General features: G+C 48.2%; 1 protein-coding gene across 2 annotated transcripts; it reads right to left on the bottom strand.

Moving 5' to 3' along the window:
* Window positions 1-563: 563 nt before the first annotated feature.
* LOC146334457 (uncharacterized) lies at window positions 564-22,906 on the bottom strand. 2 transcript variants are annotated; one of them, XM_084824820.1, is made up of 8 exons: window positions 22,725-22,906; window positions 19,628-19,822; window positions 16,053-16,214; window positions 13,915-14,085; window positions 12,054-12,152; window positions 11,196-11,669; window positions 5,119-7,044; window positions 564-3,586 (listed from the first exon to the last, which is right to left on the bottom strand). In XM_084824820.1, the coding sequence occupies exons 1-8, from the start codon at window positions 22,729-22,731 to the stop codon at window positions 3,045-3,047; spliced, it is 3,576 nt and encodes a 1,191-aa protein (XP_084680946.1). In that variant the 5' UTR covers window positions 22,732-22,906; the 3' UTR covers window positions 564-3,044. The 2 variants fall into 2 exon arrangements, with proteins under 2 accessions (XP_084680946.1, XP_084680947.1); XM_084824821.1 differs by having other exon boundaries at window positions 16,053-16,190.
* Between the last annotated feature and the right edge of the window lie 819 nt (window positions 22,907-23,725).

The raw sequence follows: 23,725 nt of genomic DNA, 5'->3' as shown, positions 1-23,725 counted from the left end.
ACAATAGCAACAACCCAATCAATATCTACAGTTTCCAACAATGCAGTATTCTTAAGAGGACACAGCAATAACAAGAGAAAGAAGGGGTGGTGAGAAAGAAAAAAGAAGAGGGGGGGAAATAATAAGAAGACGACGACGACAAGGGGGAAGAAAGCAAAAGGGGAAAAGAAAAAATATGAAAAAGTTACTTCAAGGGGTTAAATTTAAACTTCATTAAACACAGACTTCAAGTATCATTCTATTTAAAAAATTATACCTATATCATTGCCATTATTACACTTCAATACAGCATAGATAATCAACCTTAAATTTCAATATCATATCATCAGTCTTATAACACGGAAGGAAGCATACAATTCATTTCCAATAAGCATATATTGCCCTTCAGTTAATATATAATAATAGAGCTTAAAAATTTAGCCAGCTAACAATATTACTAATCAAGGTCTCATAGTAATGAAAGTTATAATAATAGTAAAAAGAAAAAAGGAAAAAAAGGATGAAAAATAATAAAAAATCACTAATATAGTTATACTATCTATATTTTAAATAATATCATTTATATATGAATGTGTACATATCTATGCACACCCAAATAAAATTGTATATAAAGTATATCATATCTAATATAAAAAGAAGTAAGAAAAAAACAGGAAAATACATAAACAGTCCTCTTCATTGGCATACTGCCCGGCCCTTGTAGCCTAAACAAATCCAAAGATCAATCTTGATTGAAGAATTCTCAGCTCATGAAGCTAGAAAAGATGTCTCCTGCGTTTTACTTTGTATGCCAGCTAACCAAGCCTCTGCTAATTCATGATTTAAAAAATTTTTCATCTGGCCTTCAAAAAGAATACAAAATATACCAGGATATTTGATATGATATTGTAAATTCATTTGTCTTGCGTGATTTCTCGCCTTGGTAAATTGCCTTCTTTTGTCAGCAATTTCTTTGGTGTAATCTGGAAATAGCATAACTATATCTTGATTTGGCCCTGAAAAAAGTCCTTTCATTTCTCTAGCCAAACGCAGGATATGATTTTTTGTAGAGACTCTTGCAAATTGGACTATGACAGTTGCAGTCCCATTGGTGCCACGAGCTGCACCTGGAACACGGTACGCATGCTCAATATCCAATAAATAATCAGCTAGCAGAGCAAGTAGCTCATGCAGAAATTTATCCAGGAATTTAGGCAGGCTTATCCCATCAGGCACAGCTTTAATACCCAGGATGTGCAGGTTTGCCCTGCACGAGTATGCCTCCAATTGAGAAATTCTAGCAGACATGACATTATGACTGGCTTGCATAGTTTCTTGCACAGAAATCTGTTCTTGGGGGGCACTGACTTTCAGTTCCATTTTTTGCCAAGAGCTATTAATTAAATCCACAGCCCCTTGAAGGATAGTAATGGAAACTTGGATTGTATCCAGCCTCTTAGCCTGTTCTGCTAGTTGAAAAGACAAAAGTTTTTATCAAGGCCAGTACTGCCCCTAAATCTGCAGGGTCTTTAGAAGCCTTTAACAAAGGGGGGGTTGCAGGGGTCAACAGTGGTCCGACAGTTTTCTTCCTTCCCTTTGATGCTGCCATCCCCCTCTTCCAAAGATAAGGCAGATAGAAATAGTTATAAACAGTCACATAAACAGTCACGTAAACAAGATTTTGCAGGTCCTCAGATGTTGTTATTTTCAATTCAAAATTACTAACTAAAATTGGTGCTTGTCAGTCCTGAAGTCTCCTCACTACCTAGGAGTTTCCAAAACAACTTTGAGTAGATGACGCTCCGGAAAAACTGACTTTAGAATGCAGCTCTTCTTCCGTTTTGCAAAAGGAGTTGTTATTCCAAGCTCTTATCCAGATGGTACTCTAGCTTTCCCTTTTAATTCCAGGGAAAGATGAAAAGCTGTTTGAGGGGGCGACCTGAGGAGCCTCCACAGAACGCTTGCCAGAGCGACATGGCGCCAACCGGATCTTTGAGTAGCCGACCGGATCTCCGAGTAGAGTACACCTTTTCAACGAAAGGAAAGAACACGGTCTTCGTTTTCGTTTTTATTTCTTTGGTTAAAATCATGTGTTCTCTTCAGCTCAAAAAGGCTCTTCCCAGAGCACCTTACCAAGATTTACACTCAGACAGTTGTGTTTTAGATTGTAAGCCTGAATGCAACAACACAAAAGGAAAAAGGCACTGGGAGGAGAAACATGCAAATTCAGGCACTGCTCCTTCATTACAATGTCCTTATAAATGCGTTTTCTGGTACTGAGTGGAGAAGCAAGCGCCTTGCAGCCGCTTCTTCTCTGGCTGGTGGATGCGGCCAGGCTCATCTCCCCTTTGCCATGGTGTCCTTCCTGGAAGGCAGGGATGCAGCAGCCTTCTAGAAGCCTTTAATCATTTGGTGGATGGCAAAGACCAGCAGTTGCTTCCCTTCAGCTCCACAGTTCCAGAACAACTCAAATCTGAAATCACTGGGGGTTGTTGCAAATTAAATTAATACAGCAGCACTCTTGCAAAGTAAATAAATATTAACTAATACACATTTGCTGGAGACCAGAGCCTCCAGCAATGCGTAGCCGTGAGGCTGGGGAGTGGGGGTGCAAGAAGTGATCCTCGGTACGAAAATACGGGCATGATCCCTAGTCTTCCCTGAGCAAAGTTGGAGGATATACTGCACCCACATTAAAAAGCACCCACCAATAAAATGGGGAGGAAATTCAGCACTTGAAAACAAGGAAAGGCCTTTTCTCCCAGCTATGAGGCACTATTTACTAAGAGGTAAGAGCTGGTCTTTGTCACAGGGGGAAATCTTGGAATTCAATAGACAAGGAGCTACACTAACAGACAAGCAAACTCACAAGAAGATTGGGGACGAGTGGGAGAAATACAGTTTCCAGCCAAATAAGCCTGGTTGGGTGACAATTCAAAATGGCAGGAAGGAACCACAGTGGATTTTCAAAATAGGGGAAAGGCACACCACACATGATTGGGGAAAGTCCAGGAGAACCAAGCAGCCAGGCCCAAAGTTCCTAAGCTGCCTGGCCTAGTGCCTTCTTACTCCATGGCTCCCTTATTATGGCTGAACATGTGCCTCTTCAGTTGCTCACTACGAAGGAAGGAGGCATCGCATTGGTCGCAGGAGAAGGCAAGATGCAGACGCATATGTTGCTTCAAGGAGCGCTGATGGACAAACTGTTTGTCGCAGACATTGCACATGTAGCCGCCCCGATGTTGCTTGGCTTGTCCCAGTTCCCTCAGTTTCCGAGAGGACAAACGCTGCCTCTTCATGCTGGCTGCAGGAGATACATCATCATCTTCCGACTCGCTCGACACAGTCAACGTTTCTTCCATTTGCCAGTCATCGTCCGAGTTCTCTTCCACATCACTCTCTTCCCCTTCAACAACATAAGTCACGTGGGAGCGGGCTTCTCGTAAGTTGTAGGACTTCAAGGTTTTCGGCTCATCCTGGGCCTGGGGAAGAGGCTGGAGTGCTGGGGATGGTTCCTGGGCAATCACAGGAAGTTGCTGAGGGGCCACAGTATTCTTCTCTTCCGCTTCCAGCCTGCATATACTGGGTTCCTCTTGACCCCTTCTCACTGGATGAACAAGAACACAATTCATTATATGTACAGTATATCCCGCTGGAAAATTTGGTGTGACTTACAACAGTGTTGCTTCATAGAGAGGAAGTGTGGCAACATAGCATTTAGTACTGGAGGCAATAAAGGCAAGCTACAGCCAGTTTAGAAGAAGTTCAAATCAACTGACTTTATTAGTGCTTTTATACACATCGTCAGAGAAGGCTACCTAACACTGTTTAACTACAAGCACCCGCTAAAGCTGGGTGCGTGAGCAAAAGTAAATGAAGGCACAAGATATGTTTACTTGCTTCCTTCAGGGAGAGAGCCACATATAAAGTTCAAGAAATACAGGAGGGTGGCAGAGGGGATAAGAGCCAAGAGCAAGCATAGAATAGGGGGGGGGAAACCTGTCTTTAATTTACAGTGCGTTTTTGGAGGATCAAGCCAGAAAAGAAACAGACAGTTCATTTCAGAAGGGGGGGGGGCGCAAACAATAAGGCAAGGCATGGGTAGGCTACTATAGTAATATTTCTTTATTTTAGAATTTAGAAAGAAAAAACTAAATGGTTGAATAATAATTAATTAAAAGGGGGTGAGCAAAGGAACAAGCCAACAAGTAAACGTTTGTTTCTTAAAATCTAGATAAGACAGAGTTGAGCGGCAAACAAGGAAGGAAGAAGAGACAGGAGCAGGAAGAAGGAACCGATCACACAACAAGGACATTCTCTAACACCCCCTACTGTCTGGATGCATGCGGAGTTGTTCCTATTATCCAACATATCCCACCCTTATATCCCATGTATCTTCCATAGAACTCAAGATGGCGTACTTGGAGTTCCCAGACAATCTCCTGTCTGGGTACTGACCAGGCTCAAGACATGCTTGGCTTCTCCAATAAAGTGGCTGCAATATGTGCCCTCAGATTGTAAACCTGGTCTATATCCACTCCCATACACCTGCCTATTTCAGTGTATCCTGTAAATCCCTACACACACACACACACACCTACCTTGACATGTACTACAGGGGTGGAGAACCTCACTGAGGAAGGCCACATAGGCCAAAACGCGTTTGGCTTTGTTTTGAGATCAACGAGTATTTTCTTCTGTTCACCAATTCCATGAGCATCCAGGAGGAGTGATAAGAACTACTAACCCATCATTTTCATCTTATGGACCATATATTGAAATAGTCCATAAGATGACTAGAAGAATCGTGTTTCTTTAAATGCTTTTCCACCAGCACTCCAGGGTTCAGGAGAAGGCCCTGTCCCACACGCTGTCTCCCAACTACTGAGCATATGGTAGTTTCCTAGTTGTCCCCACATTCTGAAAGCCTGAAATGCTCTCCGAAGACTCCGTTATGGCAGTAAGGCCTTCAAGCTACAATAAGCTGGTATTTTTGGTGTTTTGGCCCCAGCCATTTTTTGTTTTTTGCCTTCAGCTCCGCCCACCACGGAAACATCCCTGACTTTAAAAAGAAGGCTGAAATAGGTACTGCTGGAGGATACAGAAATGAACAGCAGTTGGGGAAGAAAGCAGGCATACCTGGATTGCAGTGCAACATTTTGCAGTTGTGCTTCCCCAAATACTTGGTCTGGCAGAAGGCGCACGTCTGGGGTGCCAGGGTGGGCATGACTTTCCAAGCAGGGACCTGTAACGTGATTTTAGTGCCTGGGGGCAGCGTTGCTGGGTTCAGCACTATCAAGTCTTTATTTGGGGCCCTGTTGACTTGGCTGAAGTCACCAAGCAGCGGGGCTGATCCTGGACCATTCAGGGGGATTGTGATGGTCATCAGCTCTGGGTCTGAAGCCACCTGCGGGACGGGAATAACAGGAGAGGCTGGCAAAACTGGAAAGGCACATGGCGCTTGGGAAAAGGGCTGGACTGTTATTGGGGCTGTAGGACGGGGACTGGCTGGAGTCTTGACAGGAGGCTGAGCAACCGGTTGAACTGAGCCCATAGGCTGGGCAATGGGCATGTGTTGGATGTGCTGGCCCAAGTTAGGAACTTTGGTTCCTGGGGGAGGTTGAGATCCGATTACCACTGTCACAGGTGGAGGAGCCTGTGGGAAAACAACTGGCACCAAGGGACCGGCTATAGCTGTGGGCCCAGCTCCGGCAACTGTACAAGTCGCCAGCACCAAGGTCTTTGGTACGGTGAGAGGCCTTGGCTGGATTGTACTCCGGGTCAGGCCTTGAGGCCTACCCTTCACCTGGGTCGGTAGCAGAGACCCAGGTGGGGGCGAGGGCCTCTTGGGGCATTTAGCCGGGCCAGTTTCCGACGCTTGTGAGGCAAGAGGTTTGGACTGGGGTGTAGCCTGACTGGGATTTGAAGGCCTGGGTGTTCTGTCGTCCGGTAGCGCAGGCTTGAGTAGGCCTGAGGGCCTGTTTGGTGCCTGGGCAGTGTTTGAGGGCTGCTTAGGATGTGTAGGGTGGATTGGATCTGGGGGCCTGATGCTTTCCTGGCTTGTGGCTGGGGTGTTCCCCAGAGCCAAGGGACTGTCAGAAGAGGAAGGCTTAACCATTGCCTGGGGAGACCCGGAGGGCTGCGTCACGTCTGAAGGAGGCGCCAGTGTCAACGAATCCCGGTTAACACTTTCAGGCCGCTGAGCATCCCTGGCCTGGTTTGGGCAGGGGTGCACCCCAGAGGCCCCGCAGCGCTCGCAAGGGCCTACGGTGTGCAAGGACATGTGGAACTTGTACTTGTACTTGAGGCTGAAGGCTTCGCCGCACTTTTCGCACACAAAGCGGCTGTGGCACTTCTCGTGCTGGAGGAGGAGCCGGGGGCCGGCGAAGGTCTTGCCGCAATCCCCGCAGCGCACCAGGGGCCGGGCGCGGTGGGCCCCTTTCCCGAAGACGTGGATCTTGATATGGTTCACTAGTTCGATCCGGCTGAAGAAGCGGCTGCTGCAATCCAGGCAGGGGAACGGCCGGATGCCTTTGTGGCGGCGGAGGTGGGTCTCCAGGTGGCTCTTCTCATAGAAGGCCTTGGGGCAGAGGGAGCACAGGTGCTGGCGCTCACCTGTGTGGAAGAGCTGGTGCTTGGCGAGGTTGGAGGGGTCTGAGAAGGACTTGCCGCAAGCGTGGCAGCCAAAGGGCTTCTCCCCTTTGTGGATGCGAAGATGCTTCCACATGTTGCTGCTGTTGGAGAACTGCTGGCCACATTCGGGACACGGGTAAGTGTGGGCAGCTCCTTGCAGATTCGCTCTAGGCGGAGCGTTTGGAACTGGTTCTATTTCGCCATCCTCCTCCTCTTCCTCCTCCTCCTCCTCTTCATCTTCTTCAACATCACACCTGTCTCTGACAGGTGACCAGTCATCCTCAGAACTTCCGTCAGACCAGCTCTTTTCTCCTTCCTCCTCTTCCAAATCATATCTAACCGCCTTGCTTTGATGGCGGAAGTTGTATGGTTTTGAGGAAGGCCCTTCCAAACTGGAAGAGGGAGGACTTTCTAAACTCTCACCAGCTTGACCTAGAGGGGAACAAGAGAAACATACTTATTTATTACATTTGTATCCTGCCTTTGTGGCGTTCATGATCCTCCTCCTCTACATTTTCTCCTCACAACAACCCTGTGAGGTAGGTTAGGCTGAGAGTCAATCACCCACTGAGCTTCATGGCCGAGTGGGGACTAGAACCGGGGTCTCTCAAGCCCCAGTCCAACACTCTAACCACTACACCACACTGGCTCTTAATATATATACTTAGGAACACAGCAACATTGGAAGTCAGACCATTTGTCTGTCTTAGCCCAGTATTGTCGACACTGACTGGCAGTGGCTTTCCAGGAAGAATTCTTTCCTAGCCCTACCAGGAGATGCAGGAGATCGAACCAGGAACCTTCTGCATTCGACGCAGGTGTTCTGCCACGGAGCTACAGCCCCTCCTTGACTACAGCCCTTTTTTTCCCCATAATGTTTTTATTTTATTTTGAAGAAAATTCAAAATTGAAGGTAGTCAAAAAAGAACATACATATAACAAGATCATTAGAGAAACAAAGAAATTCACTCATTATAATTCTTAGGGTGCAATCCTATGTATGTCTAGACAGAAAAAAGTCCTATACCTCCCAGCATTCCTCTGGGGAATACTGGAAATTGTAGGATCTTTTCTGTCTGAACATGCATAGGATTGTGCCCTTAATTTATCACCAATATCCTTGTGGAATATCTACAGTAAAACAGCCTAGTAGGAGTTCAATATCTAATGAAAGAATTAAAATAGAAGGTATACACCATATAAAAAGCATGAGTGTTATTTTGTGCTTATGTGTGTGTATATTAGTCAGAAAAAATATATACAACTGGCCTTGGTTGGAATTTGATCAAAGTTTTGAATGGAAACCATGGCGCCATAATACTTTTCTTAAAATTAGGATTCCTTGTTTGCTGCACTTGCTGAGTAAATTTATACGCAGTCAATCGCCCTGTTCAGACATAATGGTGACAAATCATGGGTTAATTAACCCACAATTTGCTGTGTTGTGTGCCACCGCCATTTTGAATGTGCAACCTCTGACTTGCTGTCAGGGTGGACACTGAGCCCATAGAATCCCAGAGTAGTTCTGATGCTGAGGAAGAGCAGTCGCTCCTTCGGGAGAGGAGCGCGCTCCTTTTTTCCCAGGACCAACAGCTGACGGAGATTCCTCCCACCCACATTCCTAGTTTAGAAAGCAGTCCAGGGAGTGACTCAGCACAGATAGCAGACTGGGGGGGATGCGACGCAGAGAGCGGCGCCAAATGGTTCGCACTCAAAGAACGGTTGCGTCCAGAGGATCCAAGGGAAAAGGGGAGGGATTCTCCCTAGTCCTTATATTCAGGGGTCTGCCAGTAATTGCCCTTCAAACGGGGACCAACTGTTCTAACTTAAGGCATAGGGATGCTGCTGCTCAGATCTAGTTGCTACCTGTAGAGCTGTTAAGTTGTAAAAGAAGAATAAAGCTTTGAAAAGAATCCTTTTGTCTGTGTCTGGACTTAGCTACTGGATTAGACTGAGAGCCCTCCAAGGAGCCCTTGACACTTGCCCGATTGGAAGTTGCTCCGTGACAGCTGAAACTGGACACTATGGGTTAATCGTGGGTTAAACAACCCAGAATTAACTTAACAATTCATTGTAGGTTAACTTTGGGTTATTTAACCCACGATTAACGAGTTCGGCTGTCACGAAGAAACCTCCAATCGGGCCGATCAGAGGTTGAAAATTCAAAATGGTGGTGGCACACCAAATCGTGGGTTAATTAATTAACCCATGATTTGCTGCCATTACATGAGAACTGGGTCAAAGTCTCCCCATTTTTATCAACCTACTGCTGTTTAGTTGGTTGCTTCAGAGGTTTCCAGTTACGCCCTTCTTGTGCAGGCAGAGGAGCCTGGTGCAGGCAAATGTCACGACCCCTGCAGCGGTTACTTGCGATGAGATCCTTGGCAAAATGATGGGATTTGGTAAGCTAAACGCTGGACCGCTCCTGCCCATCCCATCCCCTGCCTTGATCGCCGATTCTTGTCCTTCACCCTCTGTCCCTCAAGAGCCAAGGTGGCAGCAGACCCAGTGGGAAGCCCACAGCACCTGTTTGGCTGCCAGAAGGCGCCATTGCAAGGGGTCTACTCAGGAGGAGGGAGACAATCCAGCTGAACTCAATGACCCAGCTGAGGACCAGGAAGAGAAGGGGCTGGCCATGAGTATGAGAGACTTGCCATCTACTCCAATGATGTAGTGGAGGCAGGGCTCTCAGGGTCGAAGCACCAGGACATTTTCCATTATCAGGGATGCTAATCTGCCCCCCACACACACACACACACACAGGATTCCCTGTTCCCTCTGCAATCCTCATGGCAGTTAAGGGAAAATGGATTTTCCCAGTAGCGATATATTGCTATGTGATACCCCTGTTGTAATGCAAAATATTTTGAGGTGGCTTACTCTCGGATGGTCCTTAAGACCCATTAAAGGCATGGGTGGAGATGCAAGCTGCTAGAACTGGTTTGCTGATTTGGATCAATGCAGCTGCCTGCATTTCTGGACTCTCCCTGGGGGCACAGCTGGGGGGCTGTCCTGATGAGCCCCTGCACTTCAAAATTTACCACTACACCACTGGTCTCCTCTGCACTTTTGTTGGGTTAGCAGCTCCCTTTGAGCTGTTACCTGCAGCTCCTTGGTCACGGACACCTGCTGGGTGGGGAGGGAGAAAATGGGTGGCCCTGCCTACTTTTGGCTCTGGCTCCACCCACCAGGGGCTTCAGCTCCACCCACCACTAGCATGCAGCCAACAGATTACCAATGGGCAAATGCAGCCCTTGAATAGAGATGTGAAGGCCAGAAAAGAAAAGAAAAAACGGGGAGTGTGTGGGAGAGAAAACTTTAAAAACAAATCAACCGATATGCAGGCGATGCAATGCACAAGATACAGCACTCCTAAACAAACAAAAAAGACCCCCAGTAGCACATCCAGTTTATAAATGCATAGATTTAAACATTTAAAAATTATAGATTTAACCATTTCTAAATACATAAACAGATTTTATACATTTCAGTATAAAACACCAGCTTCAGTCTGTTTTATATCAAAACGTTTCACATTTTAAAATCTCTCTCTCTCTCTCTCTGTGTGTGTGTGTGTGTGTGTGTGTGTGTGTATATATATATATATATATATATATATATATATGTGATAGAAAAACAGAGTATTAAAAGTATTTTTTGGTTGAGAGAGAGAGGGAGAGAGATTTTTTTCCCATTTTTTTTCTGAGCTGTCAGATCTCTACCCTCAGCCAAACAACAGCTCCCCATCACCAATCTAAAATAATCACTTCAGTATAAGGATGACTCTGAAAAGTCTTTTCCTTGAGCTAAGCGGAATCCTGGGTGATCCAAGCTGAGTTCATTTGGGGGCGGGAGGTGGAAGGTCAGATGCTACTAATTTCTGTCAAACCAGTGAAGCACTCTGAACCCTTGCAATGCACTCAGGAGCAAGCCCCGCCATTTCTTTCCGTCTACGCGTCTGTCGTTTGCACCAGGCTCCAGCTGGTGGATCTCAGGTTCTAGCCCCAAACCAATTAGATCTTGCAAGATTGAGATCTGCTGTCTAGCCTTGGTCTAGACCATTGGCAGGCAACAGGTGGGTGGAAACGACCTGCCAGTTCTTAAACAACTTCAGTGGACAGTGATCCAGTTTTCAGCAGAATTCAAAGTGTTGGTTTTGACTCTTTACAGCAGGCACCATAGCTCAGCCACAGAGCCCCTGCTTTGCATGTAGAAGGTCCCAGGTTCGATCTTCTCCAGGTAGGGCTGGAAAAACTCCTGCCTGAAAGCCTGGAGAGCCGCTGCTGCCAGTCAGTGTCGACGATACTGGGCTAGGTGGATCAAGGCTCTGACTCAGTATAAGGCAGCTGCCTATGTTTCTAGTTAAATTTCTATCTCACCTTCCTCAAAAGACGCTCAGGAAGGCGCTTATGGTTCCTCCCCACCTCCATTTTACCTTCACAACTGCCCTGTGGGGTAGGCCGAGCGACTGGCCCAGGGCCACCCAGTGGGCATCAAAGCTGAGTGTTCCTGCCCCGACCCTCTCACCACCACAGTGGTGAAAAAACCCAGCTACAGAGAACAATGTAGGGGGACACACCCACCTGCCACAGGTTGCCGACAGCCCACAAGCGCATTTCGGCTGGTGAACTGCTTCTGGACGGACTGGTGCCCGTGTTTGCTCCCATTGGCCTCAGTGCGCTGGCTCTTCTTGTCCGGCCCGTCCATTGTGGCAGCTCGGCGGGGCGCCTTCTGACTCGGCTCCCTCCTCAGAGGAAGGGCAGCCTCTTCTTCCTCGCCAGAGAAGCAGCTGCCTGAAGTGCTTCCCGACTGGTCTGGCGCTTCCTCGTGGGGAACGCAGAGCCTTCGCAGGCGAACGTACGGCTTCTTGAGCGGGACGAGCCTCCCGCAAGGCAGCTCAGCCGAGGCTCTGAAAGGGGCGGTGGGTCTTTCCGGCAGCACCTCCTCCTCCCCCTCCACACCGTTTCTGCCCGCTGATGCAGCTACATCTCGCTGTCGGCCGGCCGCTTGCTTGGGGCCCACAGAACCTGGCAGCTCTTCCAGTTGTGACAGGTAGTCTGCAAGAGAAGAGCACAACAACCTTTCGGGGGGGGGGTGTCGTAACTCAGCCGAACTCTCAGGGTCCCAGTATGGCCCTCCAGGGTTCCCCCAGTGGCCACACCCTTTCCTTGAGCCCCAATACTTGCGCTGCTCCCCGGCTTTTGCAGAGTTTGTCCCCCATTAAATGTGTCCCCTAAGGCTTAGCTACTGGCAGTCAGAGCTTTCAGCAGAGAGAGGCTGGTATCTTGACTCCGCCCCTTTTTGCCTTCCGCCCCACCCACCACTGGAGCGCAGCTCCCAAGAGCTCCTCCGAAACAGAATTTGGCCCTGGGGCTGAATGTGTTTCAGCACACCTGGCTTAAAGCTTCAGTTCCTCCTGCTCTCTCTTCATGCCAGCTCACCTTGCAAAGCTTGATGTTCCACCTGCGCCTCATCATAATCAGGGTCCTCCCAGATGTATTCGTCGTCGAGGTCCAAGGGGTGACCCTGCCGCCACTTTCCTAGAGAAGGAAAAATACAAGAATGGAAAAACAGCTCCACTGAATCAGACCAATGGTAACTTGACGTCCTGTCTCCCAAACCTTGGCCTTTTCAGGGTACAAGAGAAAGCTCTGGTGACAAGGATCAGTCTCCTCTCCCGGGGGAGGGACAGCCAGTCCCAGGAGCCCCTCGGCCAGAAGACACAGCCTTGCCATCATCTTCTGAGTCAGAAGAAGGACCCCTACCAGATCCTCCACCTCCCACCCTTGGCAAAGTCTAATATTAGAGAATTGAGCAAGGGCCCTTCAACACTCCTGCCAGCTTCTCCAGAGGGCCTGGAGCTAACCACACTACAGATCACAGCTGCCTACATCAGGCTTCAGCTTGCCACTGAGACAACATCCTCCTATGTAGGTGAGAGCTCTCTGTGGTCCTGTTGCAGCTGCCCTTTTACATAAGAGGGTGTCTGCCTTGACCTCGCCTGCTGTGCCTCATACACTTACCCTGACCTGACTCTAGCCGGCCTGCCTTGACCTGACTGTCCTACATCGTCTGGATCTCTTTGCTCAGATCTGACCCTAATGACATTAGCTTCCCCCGTGAGCCTCAGGTAACCACAGGACAATCCACACAAATGGCCAACCCAATGCCTATGGAATGCTCAAAAGGCACTGCCCATGGCCCCCCAAGCAACTGGTATTCAGAGGCAGACTGCCTCTAGACAAGGAGGTTCTATTTAACCATCACAGCTGTCACTAAAGCCATCCACTTCCATGAACTGGTCTAATCGCCTAAGCCATATCACCCCATTTCACAGCAGGAAATTTCATGGGAAAGTTGACACATTGCCCCGTGATTAGTTTTTTTAAACTGTTTTTATTAGAGCAATCACATTTTTAATAGGCTACCAGCATGCACATGCGCGTGCCAAGTACTCTTTCTGTATAAAATATAGAAGTAAAAATAATAACCAAACAGAAGCTAGCAGCAGTGCAAGAACGTAAAATACAATAACAGATATAAAACAAACAGAAAAAACTAAGATGGTTTTAATGTTTTATATACTTTGTATTGTTTTATTGTGTGCTCTTTGGTTTTAATTTTTGTGAACCGCCCAGAGAGCTTCAGCTATTGGGCAGTATAGAAATGAAATAAATACATACATACGTACATAAGAAAGATGTCTGGGAGAATAAAAATGTCTTCACCTGGTGCTGAAAGGAGCAAAACATAGGTGCCAGGCGAGCCTCTCTGGGAAGCTCTTTCCACAGCTGGGATGCCACAGCACAAAAGGCCCTCTTCTTAGTAGCCACCCACCTCGCTTCCTTTGGCAGAGGCTCCTGGAGAAGGACCGTTGAAGGTGACCTTAGGGTCCAGACAGGTGTATGTGGAAGGAGATGATCCTTCAAGTAGTCTGGCCCCAAACCATTTAGGGCTTTAAATGCTAGTACCAGCACTCTGAATCGGGCCTGGACATGCACTGGCAGCCATGACCCAAAAGGAAAAACAGGAGACTGGGACAGGTGAAGGCTGGGGAATTTGGGGAGGCTAGGGCACTCGCAGGCCACACAGGAGAACCCCTGAGGGTCACATGTGCCGTGGACTGCCCACCCCCAGTGTAGACAATATACCAAACTGGAAGAACTGATGCTCTGACTCACGCTTAAGACCGTTTTCTAAGATCCCAGATACCACTGGGGTGGCGGCATCAGGCCACTGGTGACCTAACCTTGAAGAACAAACGCTGCCCTTCCTCCCGCTGTCCTCCTCCACAGCACTTACTAATCCTGTCAGCTTCCAGGGTCAGGTCTTTGTCATCCGTCCACGGCCAGCACTCCCAGGACATCACAAGTGCTTCGATCTCTCTGTCTAGTTCCTCTGATCGCTCGTCCAATTCACTCCTACAGACATCAAGGGATAATCGAGGAATGGGCACGGACGCACAATGCAGATCTGCAGGGGCCCGGAGAGATGGGGAGAGAGAGATTTTGTGAAGCTCGAGTCCAAGATAGTCCAGCCGGGAAGTATCACACCAGTATCACAACTCCTAATAGCTTTATCCAGAAAAAGATGATGGGCCCTGAACACATAAGCACCATTAAAATCACAACACCAAATCACAAATCCACAACAGAATACAATAAAACCATCACCACAACACCAGAAAATAGTATTGCCTATACTCTAAAAGCTTGTGCAAATAAATATGTCTTTAACTGGGGCCTGAATGACAACAGAATTTCTTTCAGCCAGAGGGCCAAATTCCATTTCAGAGACACACTCGCAGGCCAGTGAACACCAAAAGGGTGGGGCCAAAGCAAAAGGGGTGGAGCCCCCAAAACTAAAAATACTGACATATTAGAGTTTAAAGCACTTACTGCTCATGACTACGCTTTACATACCCAGGCAACCTTAAAGATCAGAGGCGGCCTTGCTGGTCATTCCAAAATTAACAGAACGCTGCCATGCAATACCTCGATGTCAGGCCTTCTCGACAGCGGCGCCCATCCTTTGGAAAACCCTCCCTCGTGCAGTTCAGGAGGCAGAAAATGTGGCACCTTTCAAACGCCTCCTGAAAACACACTTGTTCACCCAGCCTTTCCCCTCCGGGGCTGTAATTAAATTAATCACGCTGCTCCATCTCAGTGCTCTTTGTATTGCTTTGAATTGGAATTGGAATTGTTTTTAATCCTGTGTTTTTAATCTTGTATTTTAAATGCGATTGTAATATTTATATGTGAACCGCTTAGGTGTTTTATTACATTTAACAGTATATAAATATCGCAAATAAATAAATAAATTTCAACCTTTTGGAATGGGGAAAAGACTGCACAAAAGCCAGGAAACTACCAAACAATTGGTGGTCGGAGGAAAGGAGGTGTGAACTTCTGGGGAATGGCAGAGGGCTGGACCGGGACCCCGGGAGGTCTGGATTTCAAACCTCGACTTACCATTCTCCGCCCCTGCTCTACACTACACTGGTTCTATGCTGTTGTCCACGTGGAAGTATATTCCCACCCTATCCCTTGTTTAAGACAATGCAGATACAAGTCCACCATTCTACAGAGTCTCACCGAGGACAACCGCAAACAGGAGCACAATCCTGTGCGTGTTAAGACAGAAAAAAGTCCTACAACTCCCAGCATGGCTGGCTGGGGAATGCTGAGGGCTGTAGGACTGTTTTCTGTCTAAACACGTGCAGGATTGTGGCCTAAGAGCCCGCTTCGTTGCCCGAAACCCGCTCTGTTTGGATCCACCATCGTCTGAGCCTCTGGAAGCTCTGCACATAAACTCTCTTCTAACAGGAACTTTGGATTGCCAAGGACTTGCCATGAAAAGTACTGTGATGCTTTCGTCGGCTTTGAACCCTTGTTTGCTGTGGAACTTGTGTCTTCCTTGTCATCAGCCAGAGTGCTCTGGAGAGAAAAGTCCAAGAGGCAGGATCAGACCCAGCCTGCCAGCATTCTGGCCGATGACAAGGAAGACACACGTTCCGCAGCAAACAAGGGTTTGAAGTCTATGAAAGCCTCCAGAGGCTCAGAAAATGGTGGACCCAAAGAGAGTGGGTTTCAGGCCATGAAGACGAGTGGTAAAGTGCATGCAAAGGGTCCCTCAATATCCTTTGGGGGCCCCAAGAACTTCTCTGAAATGGAATTCAGCTCTCAACCTAAAAGAGCTTCAGCACCCCTGCCCTACGTGTTGGTGTGCTTCCCACAGCAGCATCTGGCCCAAGGTGAAATCCAAGATGCTGGCAAAAAACGGGACCTTCCACCTGGTGCCTTTTTCATTCAGACGAGGAAGAAACTTCCAAAACGGTCATTTCAGAGGTGGAATTTCTAGCTCACAGCATCCCAGCTGGCTGACAAAAAACCTAGAAATCAACACAAGTAATAAATGCACAAGGGTTGCAGTTCTCTTACCAGGAGGAGGAGGAGGCAGCGACAAAGATGTCCCAGCTGCCCTACTCTCTTGGTGAGATGGGGGGCCGTCACTAGGGGGTGCTTTGGGAGGTAGTTCATGCTGGTTGCTATCCGAAAGAATCATAGCAGTGGAGAAGTCTATCGGACAAAATCCGAAGGCAGCTGTGTCAGCCATAAGAAAAATCCCAAAAAATGTATTAGTGTTAATATCCTGAGTAGGCCAACTCAAATATCACCCTCCTGCCCCAAACCTGAAAGCTTTCAAGACTTCCACATCAATTCATCAGGCAAAGATAGTGGGAAAAGCAAGGGGGACGAGAAAGCTGACTGGATGCTGTCATCAGGATGTCTGCATAGTCATACCCTTAAGATGCTTTCTGCAACGTCTCGGCTGATGAAGAGAACCCGAAAGCTTGCACATTTTGGGGTGATCATTGAGCTGGCCTAATCAAGGCATTATACCAGAAGGTAACCTTCTGGGGGCCATGGGCACCTTCGGCAATTTGTGAAACCACCACAAAATGGCTGCTATGGGGTGCAGGGCAAAAGACACATAACCTGCCCCAAAGACTGAGAACTAAATAAGTACTTGGAACACACAGTTTTCAGCACCAGCAGAAACCGATTTCACAGCAATTCCAGGTGTCGGCAAGAGAATATATTAATTTTTTTAAAAATGGGAAGGGTAGAACCTTGTTGGGCACCAAGAAAGGTGTCCAGAGATGCACCAGAACTGAATTCAGCTCTCGGGATGACAGAGATCCAACACCTCTGATTTAGGGGAAGTCCCTATACCTCAGTGGTAAAGCGCATGCAAAAGGTCCCAAGTTTGATTCCCCGGCATTTCCTGTTTGGGATGGGGGGGGCACAGAGACAGAGACAGACACACACACACAGGCTCACACAGAGACACATGGCATCTCAAAGGCTAATAGAGTGGATATAACACATCCGCCCACTCACAGCATGCGGGGGTGGAATAGAAAACCATGGCGCCATGAGGTGGCAAGGAACCCTCTGCACTATTTCTGTGCAAAGCTCAAAGATAAACAGGATCAGCCCCCATGACCGTTCGCCACGGCACTAAACATAATGCGGCTAAACCGGGAGGACTGTTTTCTTGCCAATTAGCACTGTCGCAGACGTCACCATGCATCTCTCAAATACGTTCTGAGCTCCGTGTGGAGATCTCGCAGGCCGCACCTTTTCGCGCTGCTGGTTTTCCTTCATGATAAATCTGTCTTTAAGGTGCCCCGAGGCTCCTTTTCGGTTTAAACTTAAAAATGAGACTGGAATAGCACCAATCTCGTTCAGATAATACAGCGTGGGAGAGCGGACTGATGTACATAGGTAAAGCTGCGGTAGTAAATCAGAATTCCAAAGCAAGATCAGGAGCAGGTAGCTGGATCAGGTCAGTGCCAACGATCGGCGCAACTTTTTGTTGATCCTCCTTCCGGGGAGGATTTTTTTTATTATTATTTTTGCTGCTGGAGAGCAGGTGGTAGAGCAGAGATACGACTGAACTGATATTGACACTGCGTGTTCCCTTTTCAGTATGTACCCTACCTGCCAAGGAGGATGGGTCATAGCTCAGTAGTAGAGCCCCTGTTCTGGATGAAGGTCCCTAGTTCAAATCCCCAGCCTCTCCAGTCAAAAGGATACGGGAGCAGGTGATGAGGAAGCGCTGGAGAGATGTGTGTCAGAGTAGCCCAACATGCTGCTTGTGGGCACCAAGGCACCTACGGATACCTCTCTTGGTGTCTGCCAGGCTCCCTGACCCTCCTGATTTTTATGTAATTGCTTAAGATTTTTAAAATTATTTATTTAAAGTGGGAGGCTGGCTTGCTGCAAAGCAAAGGGCTGCCCTGCGGCACCATCTTTATTTGGGTTCAAAAGTGTGGTTTTGTGTTTTGGAGCTCAGCCCCCCTGCCCCCAGCCTGGTACTTGGGTTCTCGTAGGGATGTCAGAGAATTCCGCCACGGATCCCAAGGAGGCCAAATTCCAGTGAATTCGACCCCCAGAATCCATGGCAGAACGCAGCAACCCGCCCCACCACCCTGTGGAAGCCCCCCAGAACGGAGCCTACCTGGCTCCAGCGACGGTGGCAGCTCTGGCCACTGCCTGCTGCGGCCGCAAATGGTGGCCACTACGCCGGCCACCATTTGCGTCCGCAGACCTGCCGCAGCCAGATGTCCAGCTGCGGATGCACCCAGCCAGCGGCTCCGTGGAGTCACCATGGAGCGGAGCCGGCCGGGGAGGATTCTGGGGGGAGGGACAGAGCTCCTCCCCCCCACACCGTGGATGCCACTTACGAAACAGGTAAGTGGTTTCGTACATCCCTAGGTTCTTGGAAACGTTACTTTTCTTTTAGCTTCATCAGTTTGCCTTCTGGGAAATGAGCGTTTTGTGACCGGCCCCTGCCCATGGCAGCCATTTTGTGAGAGCACCCATGGCATTCTCTCAAAAATTCCAGATGTCCCCACTGATGCAAAAAGGTTGGGGAACCCTAGTATACAGATGGATAGTCTGAACTGCTATAAGAGAACTTTCTACGTATTGATTTTCTTCCCCAGGTTCAAAATGACTGAACAGTCCTACTATGATACTGGAAGAATAAAAGCTCACTGCCTGTAATGCAATGGATTGAAGACTTAACAAAATTAGCAACATTTGAAAGACTGGTATATAGACGTAACTTGCAAATGGACTTATATTTGGATATCTGGTCTGCTTTTACTGAAGTTTATGTGTAATCTATTCTTTCTTTTTTTTTTCTCCCTAGAATATTGCAATATTTGAAACGGAGCATTTTAGAATATGTTGTTATGTTTGTAACTTTTTGTTTTGTTTTGTTATGCTTTTTGTTTGTTTTGTTGAAACTCACAATTAAAAGCTGATCAAAAAACAGTACAATCCTATGCATGTCTAGAATAACAACACTCAAAAGTAAGCCCCTGTGAGGAGTTTTATAGCAGCTACTTGAAGGCAAAGAATCGTTCACCTCCATGATGTAGAACTGTGGTTGCAGCCCAGTACAGCACCCTTTCCTGGGGAAGAGAGACCTGGCCAGGGTTACCCATACATTAGTACCACCCCGCTGAGGGCAGCCCTTGAGAAAGACCTAGAAATCCCCAATGGTTTCAAATGGCCTTCTCTGACCTGGTGCCCTCCAGATGTTTTGGACTTTATTTATTTATTTATTTATTGCATTTATACCCCGCCTTTCTCCCTCTCGCAAGGAACTCAAGGCGGCTTACATTATCCTCCTCCTCACCGTTGTATCCTCACAACAACAACCCTGTGAGGTAGGCTGGGCTGAGAGTCTGTGACTGGCCCAAAGTCACCCAGTGAGCTTCCATGGCCAAGTGGGGACTAGAACCCGGATCTCCCGGCTCCCAGTCCGTCACTCTCACCACTACACCACACTGACTTCCACTCCCATCTGCCCCAGCTAGAACAGACAATGGTGAGGAATGCTGGGAGTTATAGTCCAAAACATCCAGAGGGCTCCAGTTTGGGGAAGGCAGTACGGGTGCTGTGAAAGATGGGGAGGAAGGGGCAGAAATGCTTCTCACCATCAGTGCAAGATGAAGGGAACGAGGCATTTGCCGGAGGGCTCATGGAAAGCAGAGCATGGATGTGAGGCTCAGATTGACACTGCTTCTTTGAAGCCCCTGGCCCCACCTGAAGCCTGCTGGGATCTATGCTCTTTACTAGCGTACTGAGCTTCTCCAGGAAGGAGCTTGAAAATGGCAGATCTGCTGTAGAAGCTGCAGGGAGAAAGAACGGAAAGTCAAGTGAAAGACGTCAATGTAAGCAGCCCAGGCACCTTTTCATTCCCATAGGACAAGTGTGGACAACTTGAGGCCCTCCAGATCGAGGCGGGTGTCAAGGGTAGGCATGGTTGGGCAGCTGCCAAGGGCCCACCCCCCAGCAGGCCTACTGACAAGCGTCCCCTGGAGTTGCTCCTCCTCTTCCTCCTCACAACCTGCTTGTTCACCTGCCTCTTGCTCTGGCCCAGGCGATGATGGTGGTGAGGAGGAGGCGGAGCGGGAGATGCCACGGCCTCCTTGTTCCCTGGCGCTCGGCCTGCCAAGCAAGCAAGCGGCAGCAATAATGAGAAAGGAGGAGAAGCAAGGCCAGCTGGTGACAATGGTGGCGAGGAGGTAGACTCACTGAGGGAGGGGGCCCACTGGGAGTGTCTTGCCTGAGGACCCTCAAAAACCTCTAGATGGCCCAGCACTGCTCTCCAGATGTTTTGGCCTACAACCCCTAGCCTTCATGGCCAATAGTCAGGGATGATGGGAGTCACATCTGGAAAGCCATGGGTTCTCGACTCCTGCTCTAGTGCCAGAGCACACACTTTCCATGCAGAAGGTCTCCAGTTTGATCCCCAGCATCTCCAGGTAGGTCTGGGAAAGACCCCTGCCTGAAAACCTGGAGAGGCCCTGCTGGTCAGCGTAGACAACACAGAGCTAGAGAAATGGCCTGATTGGGTATAAAACAGCTGCAGATTATGTTTCCTTTATTTTCTCAGTAGCCCCACAAACACACACACCCAAGTCCCATGCGCATTTGGCCCCATGGTGAGCCAAGAGCTCTGTTACACACTCAGATTGCTTTTCAGCTCATTAGCTAGGAATACTTTCAAAACCCAGGGAGGGATTCAAATTAGGAAGCGACAGGGATTTCTGAATGACCTGGGCTCATTTTCAGAACAAAGCCAGATTAATTAGGAATGTATTAGTATATAGCAAGTTCACCAGTAGTATATACCACCCTTCTCCAAACAGATGCCCTTCAGATATCTCAAACTACAACTTCCATCATCCCCAGCCCACCTACGTCCTGGTTGGTATATACCAGCCTCCCCCAGCCTGGTGCCCTATAGATGTTTTGGACTACAACTTCCAGCATTCCTGACCACAGGCCATGCTAGGTAAGGCTGATGGGAGTTGTAGTCCAAAATATCTGGAGGGCCCCAGATTGGGGAAGGCTCGCATATACTAATAGCAAACCCAGTCTCCGGGTGTGGATCCTTATACAGCCAAAACAGACCCATCCACACACAAGGGGGAGGTATCAGCAGGCTTGAGGGAAGCCCCAAAGTTTGGAGAAGTACAAAAAAAACATTATTTTTGGAAAAACAATTAAAGGGGAACCCCCATACACACACCAAAAAAAACAGGCCAACAAGAACAGAGCATGCTCAGGGTGAACAGAATGCTGGCCAACTCTTGAGGGGGGGAAAGAAAAATAGGGGGTGTAATGGCGTCCTGGAGGTCAGCACGGCTGTCTGGCAGAAACACTGATCAGGAACCACCACCACACCAGCTCCCACTGCAACATTTTGTTGCCAGTCTCACTTGTAAACACCAAATAAGAAAAACAAGGGGTGAACACCAAACCAGATGCTGCTAAAGGCTGGGGAAAATATAAAGCTTTAAGATGGTGGTGCCTACAATGGGGATACCTGAAAAATGTGCCTGGGGAAGATATTCCAAAGTCTGGGTGCCACCACAGAGAAGGCCTCGTCCCGGGTGGCCATCGACCTCACCTCTGAAGGTAGGTGCACCCAGGGAGAAAAACCAAAACACTAGCCCGGTAGCCATAACATGCTTGCATGTAAGCTATTGTTGTCTTCCCCCTCACCCCTGCAAATGCACTGATTAAAATAACCAATACGAAAAGCAGCTATTATTTTAAAAAATGAACAAACAACTAACGTTTCTAGGCCTCATGGTTTGGGGGACTAAAACAATTATCTTCACAAGTGAAAGAAGCCCCTTCTGCTACCAGGTGCAAGGCTTAATCTGAACTCAAGGTAACCGGGACTAAAGCCTGAAACTTTTCTTGGGGGGGGGGGGCAGTCCCAGTGCGACATGGAAAATAATGTCCATTATCTGAACATACGCAGGGTTTGCCGCTCAATGAACTTAGCCAGCTACTACACAGTGGAGATTGGGGGGCGAGGGCGCATCCTGCCAGCTTTACACCAGAAGCTGTTTCATATCATCAGACCATTTGACACTGTTAGCCCAGTTTTGTCGACGCGCCTGGCAGCGGCTTTCCAAGGTTTCAGATAGGACTCTTTCCTAGCCTTACCTGGAGATGCCAGGGATCGAACCGGGGATCTTCTGCATTCAAAGCAGCTGCTCTACCACTGAACGAGGCCTCCTCCCTGTATCGCACCTACCCTGTGCGACCTTCCAAATAAGGCTGCTACACAATCCTAGCCACAGTTTGCTACGGCCGAAAACAACCAAAGCAATGTCTTGCGGGACGTTAAAGCGCCACTTTAATGCGGCAGCCACTTTCCCGGCGACAACCCGCGCTGAAGGGAACAAGCAAACGTGTCCCGGGCCAGGCAGCAAAAGGGACCGCAGCGGGACCTAACCTCCGCACCCTCCGCAGTTGTCCGCCGGGCGCACCGCCCTCTCCAAGCGCGGCGCGCGCTTTCAAATCTCCTCTCCAAAGCCGTGCGCCCTAGGCGCACGCCCTCTCCAAGCTGCGGCCATTCCACGCTTTACAACCGGGCGCCCGTTCCCTGTATCTTTGAACACCAAATTCACTGATGCACGACCCGGAGAGGAGGAGATGCCCCCCCCCGAAGCTCTAGAAACGTAATTCAGATTTTGTCTGGGGGGGGGGAAGAAAAGAAACTCAACTTACCTTGCATTGCGCTTCTAATAAAATCGGCTCTTTAACTAACTGGAGATCACGCAGCCAGTCTGGACTTGACCGCTCCGAGTTACCTAACCTCACGCCCGGATGGCCCGCTCAGGAGGCACGGTCAGACTTCTCCTTAGTCCTTACAGAGAAATCAAGAGAAAGGGGCCCGTGGCGGAGGCCGGATGTGGGCTGGGAAGAGTAAGAGTGGTGGGGCGTCACTTGAAAGCAAGAAACGCTAGATTAGGCAAGGACCCAGGGTTGCGACACGGGAGTGACTCGGTCGTTGGCTTGATAAAGAGGCCCCGGGGGCATTTTGCAGGGCTGGGTGGGGTGATAAATGCACCTTACCATGCCTGTTTACATAGAAGTTGGCACGAAATCCAAGGAGATTTACTCCTACCTGAAAGTACATATAATGAGATTGTGCCTTTAAACCGTTTTTTAAAGAAATTTGTGTGTGTGTTTTTTTAAGTAATGAACGAATCAAGAAAAGATCCAGAAATATAGAGATGGTGCTCCTCTAAGAAGAAAATTGACTTTTAATTCAAAAATCCATATTAGTGTAAAACTCAGTTTATTAAGCCAACCAAACGTTCACCAAAAATGTGCAAGCTTTTGAGATTTCTTCATCAGGCAAGATGTAATTTAAAAAAAAAAAAAACAGGTTGGGGGTGTGGGGGTGAAGTCACATTATCAGCATGGTTAGGGCACAATCCTATGCATTTTTAGACAGAAAAACTGCTGGCTGGGGAATGCTGGGAGTTGTCTTTTTTCTGTCTAAACATGCATAGGATTACACCCTAAGGGTCTTAAGATGGAATGATTGGCCTAGCAAAGTTATTACACTAATATGGATTTTGGAATCTTACTTATGGTCAACATGACTACTTTTGCTTCATCTTTTTAATGGAAGCACCCCAGCCCCTCAACAGTATCCAGGAGGTCTTGGGTTATGTAATCCATGCAGCATTACATATTGAGGGCACAATCCTATGGCCACT

This window comes from Heloderma suspectum, chromosome 17 (genome assembly GCF_057233095.1).
Source record: "Heloderma suspectum isolate Gila_16-S chromosome 17, 16-S_ref, whole genome shotgun sequence".
NCBI classification, from domain to species: Eukaryota; Metazoa; Chordata; class Lepidosauria; order Squamata; family Helodermatidae; genus Heloderma; species Heloderma suspectum.
Note: the sequence above shows the minus strand (reverse complement) of the source record. Positions and strands in the feature narration are given on the sequence as shown.